Raw genomic sequence first — 7,312 nt, 5'->3', positions numbered from 1 at the left:
TTAATAATTTGAATGTTATGGATATTTTTTAATCAAAATTAAATTTTTACTTATGTAAAATAAAAATTGACATTGATAATTAAAATGATAAAATAGTTTTAATTAAAAAATTATACAAAATTCACTTAACATACTTTATTGAATTTTTTTTTTAATGAGAATGAATTTACACACCCTGCAAATTACAATCCAACCCTTGGTTAGACGATAAAGCGTTTTCTTTGTCTCCTTGGATTGATTGGATTAAGACAGCAATGCTCTGCTCAATGAATTAGCCATGAATGTAACACTCAAGTCAGAGTCAGATTCAATTAATACACCAGAAGACAGCTGTGATTAAAAACATTTTGACAATCTAGAAACCCCGTTTGCGTTTAGCAAGAGCTGTTCATTTCGTGTACGGTGTACCACATGGCAACACTCCATTCACCATGTTACAAAAATTGACCCAATACTTTCGTGCCCAATTGCTAATAAACTACTGTTATGTACTCTTTCTTCTGATCTCTTGTCACCTAAGCTGACATTTATCATTTCTGATTTCGAAGAGTTAGCTTTCAACCTCACTTTAATGAAATCCCTAGGATCCGTCCCTTTTGAAAACCTGACTAAGGACAATTAACCTATCTCTTGTCCAAACAACTGCATCTCATGCCACACCTTTACAGTTTAGTGACTTTATACCCACATTACTTAACAATAGCACCGTAGTAATTAGTTACAAGTCTTTTTCTTAGGAGAAGTAATTTTGTTCGAGCCTTAATTCACATGTCAGATACTATTCAACAAGATTCAAACTTTGGTTTATTATGTTATGAGAAATTATAGATGAGAGTTTACCAATTATATATTAATAGTATAAAATATTTTTATATTATTATTTAATTATATTTTATCGTTAATATAACTTTTAAAATAATTATCATAAAAATTAATAAATTTATCTTACGTAATAAATTATCATGAAATTATGCTATAAAACTTTTTACTTCATATAATTTTTTTCTCATGAGATAAAGTATAAACTGTAATTATTTACTTATATAGACTAATAAATAATTCATCACAATAAATTATATTATTATTATTATACGATTTCTCTACAGAAGAGCCAAACTCAATGGGTGATAATTAATTGGTTGATATTGTGACATAAATTGGGTGCAATTGTGTGAGCAAATGAAAAGTACGAATTTGATTTTTTATCATGGGTTGTTTATTTAAAATCATATAGTTTTTATAGAGTAAATTTACAATTAAATATTAATATGTAAATTATGTTATGTAAATTATTTTGAATGAACAATAGAAGGACACAATTAAGAAAGGAACACCAGAAATGTGAGAAGGCCAGTGGATAATTCAGCATTATCTAATGACCAATTAGTTGACGAAGAAACAGGGACTTAATCCAAAAAGTGGAAGAAGAAGAAACATAAAGGAAAAGACCAACGCACCCTTTCACACACTAAACTAAACTTTTCCAGTTTCAAAGAAAGACGAGTGCTGACGCTTGAAGACAGTGAAGGAAAAAGCTAACAAATTCGTTAATTTCTAGAAACCTCTCATCAAAAGTGTCTTTGATCCGTGAGAACTTAAACTCAGACTCCTAAAATAGTTTGATCACTTTCGCATTGACCTGTAACCTTTTCTCTCCGGTTACCAAAACCGTAAGTTGCTGAACATGGACCCGCAATCGCCGGTTCGGGCGGAACTGGAGCCTCCGGTTCCGACGTTCTCCCCACGGTTCGCGCTCACATCCAGTTCGCAGCGGAAAATCGCGATCGCGGTCGATCTGAGCGACGAGAGTGCCTACGCGGTACGCTGGGCGGTGCAGAACTACCTGCGACCGGGCGACGCCGTGATCCTCCTGCACGTGCGTCCCACGAGCGTCCTCTACGGCGCGGACTGGGGCTCCGTGGATCTGAGCGCGGCGGAGGACGGCGGCGACGAGGAGTCGCGGCGGAAGCTGGAGGACGACTTCGACAACTTCACGGCGACGAAGGCGAGCGACCTGGCGCAGCCGCTGGTGGAGGCGCAGATACCGTTCAAGATCTACATTGTGAAGGACCACGACATGAAGGAGAGGCTCTGCTTGGAGGTGGAGCGGCTCGGGCTCAGCACCGTCATCATGGGGAGCCGCGGCTTCGGCGCGTCGAAGCGAGCCGCGAAGGGGAGGCTCGGGAGTGTTAGTGATTACTGCGTGCACCATTGCGTGTGTCCCGTTGTGGTTGTGCGCTACCCCGAGGAGAACGATAACGGTAACGGTAACGGTACCGGTGCTGGTGGTCTTGTTGTGCAGGTTGGGGAACCGGTGGAGCTTCCGCCTGTGCCGGAGGAGGAGCATGAGGTGTATCATGATGCTTCCGATGAGCACAGAGGTTTGGTTTGAAATTCAACTTTTAAAAAAATAAAAAATGAAAATTATGATTTAGTTTTGCATAGTGTATTGATTGCTTGACTAATCCCTGACAAACACTGCAATGCTGGTGTCACCAGCTGTCCAGCTTAGCCGCTCGTTTGCTACTGAGAGACATGCTCTCTGCAGAGGGATTTTTTTAGGTGAATTGTATTGGATTTTACTTTTCAAAGCACGAGGAAGAGGAACTGAGTGAGAATGGTGTTGGATAAAAGTGTGTTTGGACACACATTACAATCGCAAGAAACTTGGTCAATTTGTTTAAAAACATGGAAGCTATAACTACTAGCTTCTTAAATATGAGAAATCATGACCCAGACATGTAATCAAAGTACCAAACATTGTTATAACTTTTGGTGCTGAAGCAATGGAGGAGGAAAAGGATTGGTAAGGAAATCTGAAACAGAGACAAAGAAGACTGGCTTCCTGGTCAACACAACAGCAGAAATAAGAGAAAAGCTTTATATGACATTTAAAACAAATCCTGATCCTTATTTAGAGTAACTAGGACAATAAGAAAATACATCAACTTATGTGGGTGGTCCATGTTTAAGGTTTTGACAAGTTTTATGTAGAATACCTAGGATCTCACACCATCCTCCTCCTTTATCTAGGTTTAAGACTGACGATGAGACCATAGGAAGAGATAGGATAAAAAGAAAATAAAAGAAATAAAATAATATCACTACTGTACCTGTCCTGCAATAGCATTGATGATATTTGTGTTTCAAAAGCACGAACAATTAATCTGCCATAGCCCAGATAGCAACCTAACTTTTTTGCCAGAAATAATATTGAGCCCTTTGTCATGCATCTGAAGTCTGATACTGAACTCAAACTATATATGTATATTTCATCGGAAGTGTTTGTAGAAATGCCAGATAGTTATCATTGACTTTTGAAGTTAAGTTTTGCATGTAGTTACTCAAATTTTAATTGTTTGATTCATTGTGCCTAATAGTGGAATTGTGTGGATCAACTATGATGATATTTTATTCTAAATATAGTTTAGTCAGCTCTACAATTTGAAAATTGCCACCAGACATTATTTATTATATAGTTGTCTACCACAGGCTCAATCCAACTCCTATCACTTGTTATGCGTTATATTTTAGCATTTATGTTTAAATCATATCCATAACGTGCATAACACTTACAATTGTCCACTATATGCTCCCCACTTGCCCCACTATGCTTTGCAATTGGGAGATAACTACCCAAGACCTCTAGGTGTGGGAAAACACTTGTATAGGCTGGCCATACCCGGGAGTAAGCAAATTTCACCAATTCCCTGATACACACTAAGGCTGGCCAATGATGGATGAGAAGTTTTGAAGGAAAAAAGTTACGGAAGTGATATCTTTGCTAAAGGAAATAACAAATCCAAAAGTTGGATATCTTAGACTTATAATATTTCTGAAACTTTGATTTTTAGCGATGCCGAATGGCGTCATGTGATCCATGTAGCTGATCTTACCTGGTGGGATAAGGCTTTGTTGTTGTTGTTGTTTCCTTGGTCAAAGATACTTAAGTTCATTTTAAGTTGTAGATTGACATGCTATATGTTGAAATGGTGTTTTCCATAGTTATTACCATAGTTATTACAAAAAAGAATAAAAAATGCCATACTTTTTGTTCTTTTGAAACCATCAAATTATGAAATAACCCAAACCTTGTAGGATTTTATCTATTACTTGGGAGTATATTAGGTTGATTAGTTTCTTCTTATTTAACCTGCTTACTTTTTGTGTGTGAACAGATGCTTAATGAAAGTATAGAGCAATGTCTATTTCCCTACAAACTTCAGGTAATGCATGAATAACATCTGCAATTTGTCAATAACTATTTTATCCTTCCTCAAGTTTCAATACCAGCTGTTATTGGCTCCTGCTGGATTAAATCCTATTGTAAATGTATAGAAACACCGATGGATGAGTGTTATTTTCTTTCTCTTTTCCCTGCTGGGTCTTGGATGAGGAAAGTTATTGGGAGTGTATTCCCAGTTCTCTTTTTCTGTATTATCTTCCAAGAAATATATTTGGTTGGAATATGAAAAAACACAACCCCAATGTTATAGAAGACTAAGTCCATTAATTCTGGACTGATTTTTTTTTTTTTTTTTTACAAGCAAAAAATCAATTAAGTGCATGAAATTGACACCATTGGTCAATTTAATCATTTTCCTTAAGAAAAGGAAAATTTAGTCATTGACTTTGGTAACTACCCATCAGTATATTCTTGAATTTAGGAACTATCAATCATTTCAGTCTTTGATTTTAACAACCATCAATAAATTTGATCTTTGCCCAGGTTATAACATTTGGAACCAAATTGCCAATTTTTTTTTTAATGGAAAGGATAAAATTAACCAATGATATCAATTTCAGGGATTTTTTTTTTCATCAGCAGTTTCAGGGATTTAATTTGCGTTTTATTGTTTTTTTATCTTTTATTTTCACTTACAGGCTTACAGCTTCTGATTACTTATCATGGAATATACATTCAAATTTACAGGCCTTCGATTTTTTAATTTTTTTTTCAGAAACTGCTCACAGCAGCAAGGCATGTGTCAAATGAAGAAGAATGTGTTAGAATTGAGAAGTATCTTCGTTGAACAAACTATACATTGTAAAGTGGTCGTTTGGTTGGTTAGCAATTGTATGCTTTTGTACAAGTTTGTTTCTACAGTGTTTCAATACCCATTGACCAGGGTTGAATGTGCTACCTTTCTACTTTGACGATTGATTTGGAGGCTCTTGATCCACTTCATGGTTGGAAATCAAATTATAGATTTAAGTAACAACGAAAGTCTTATTTTACTGTCTTACTTCCCGTGAATGCCTGGTACAATTTGTTGTGCATACTTCATCTCACACTTATTTCAACACAATTAATGTTGAAGGAAAGTTGGATGATGACGGAGAATCACAAACATTTTACCATTTGTCTCGGATGTCTTCAAATAAAACAATTTCCCCGTTTCTTTGCATTGGTGTACACCATGCTTTTAGGTTTCTGTTCCTCTTGTTTCGTCATGCTGTACTCATTTCTTGATTTTGTTTCTTTTTTTCATGACGGTTCATTTCTTGAAAATTAACTGATTATAAAGCGAGAGAATGGTTATTAATGCTTTTAATAAGAGTGCAGATAAATCAAGCTATGTGTGGGTGAGTTACTGAGTTATTTGGATTCAACTTGAAAACAAAACATTGGTTTGGCTGAAAGGAAAAATCTCATGAATACAAGTTTTGGTGAACTTGATGCATACAAGCTGCTAATTAGCAATCATTTGCTGACTTAGTGACTCGTAATTAATCGTGCATAACGTGGTTCACTATCTTCATGATTTTTTGGGTGTTCTGTCTTATATAAAACCAACACGCTTGAACCATATATATTTATGCGTGTTTGAAATAAGTCAAGCTTCAGGGTTAAAATGACTGGCTTGTTAGGAGGAGTTGACCGTGAGGGTAGGATTTCTATCACTGGCGACGAAAACTCCATGACTCAACAGTTAAATTGGGTGACACTAGTACAACGTTGTCTTGCTTTGCTTGATTTGGAATTTGACAAATAGTTTCCCTGATCAATTACATGACATAACATAACAAGCATTTATTTTATTTTACTTTTGTCAAATTATGATTCAGTTCAACGATGAAAGTTGGCATTCATGACATTGCCATTTATTGTGTCGTTGTGCAATGTTATCTCATTTTTGTGGTCCAATGTCATACCAAGGCTTAAAACGTGATTCGTATCAGGGTTTACAACATACTAAAAGAGGAGTAGTCTGGTAATACGTTACGTGCTACATTTGCCGGGATGGATTGGGTCGGTTCAATTCACTGAGGTTGCTTAATTGGGTCGCGCATAGGATTCTCCTATGTGGACCACTAAGATAGTCCACTACGGTAATCATTGTCTACATATAAACCTTTAGCATCTTTTTTTTGATAAAAATATATAATTGTATACATTAGTACCAATTAAAGATTTTTTTTTGCAATACACATTTGAAGATAAATAATGTCAATATAAATATAACATCGCGTTAAAAAAATTTACCTATTAAGCTAATAAGTTATGTTATTAATACAGAATTATTTTTAAAAAATGGATATTTTTAAAATAATACAAGCATTAGACCATGTGTGAAGAATCCAAAACATATCCTCAAAATGTATCTAATCTAATTTGTTAAACTTAAACTCGTCAAGAAGAAACTGAGTTGAGTCAGATTAGTAATATATGATGGATCATGAACATTCCGGGCAATGCATAACCCATAAGGTGTAGGTGTAACTGGCAAAAGGAGAGCAAGAATGATCTCGTATATCGTATATTCAATAAAACTAGGATGAAAATGACTTCAATTGATTGGTTTAACCTACCAAAATGGGGTGGGTTGATTTAAATTTCTAACCCATTATCCAAATGAGTTAAACCTGATTTAACTCAATTTTTTTGCAAGTTAGGTTGATTATCTCTTGTCTATCAATTTTTTGTAGGACGAGCTCAAGGCATGTCTTAGAGACCATAAAGTCAAGGTCATAGGCGGCAAAGATGGACACATATGGTAAGGTTTTCATGAGTGAAATTTTAGTGACATTTAAAGGGGGGAAAGGTTCAAGGGAGTAAACCAATATATTGCAAAATTAGGAGTTACTCATGTGGTTCACAGAGCCAAAGATGTTGATTAGGCATGACAACGGGGCCCGAACCCGTGGGGCCCGCCCTAAATCCGCCTCGATTTTGACGGGGAAAATCTGAGTTGACCGGGGTCGAGTTTTCCCTGACAGCCAAATTCGGGTTCGGGGTTGGGGATGGGATTCTCAATACCCGCCCCGAATCCGTCCCCGAACCTGCCCCGCTATAATTAATATATATATC

General features: G+C 36.2%; 1 protein-coding gene across 1 annotated transcript; it reads left to right on the top strand.

The window, feature by feature from the left end:
- Positions 1-323: 323 nt before the first annotated feature.
- On the top strand, positions 324-5,222 carry LOC100810053 (universal stress protein PHOS34). The gene is made up of 3 exons (XM_003540282.5): positions 324-2,381; positions 4,179-4,226; positions 4,962-5,222. The coding sequence occupies exons 1-2, from the start codon at positions 1,685-1,687 to the stop codon at positions 4,184-4,186; spliced, it is 705 nt and encodes a 234-aa protein (XP_003540330.1). The 5' UTR covers positions 324-1,684; the 3' UTR covers positions 4,187-4,226; positions 4,962-5,222.
- Positions 5,223-7,312: the final 2,090 nt, after the last annotated feature.

The sequence above is a fragment of the Glycine max genome, chromosome 12 (genome assembly GCF_000004515.6).
Source record: "Glycine max cultivar Williams 82 chromosome 12, Glycine_max_v4.0, whole genome shotgun sequence".
Lineage (NCBI taxonomy): Eukaryota > Viridiplantae > Streptophyta > Magnoliopsida > Fabales > Fabaceae > Glycine > Glycine max.
The sequence above is the reverse complement of the archived record's forward strand: the minus strand, read 5'-3'. Positions and strand labels throughout refer to the sequence as shown.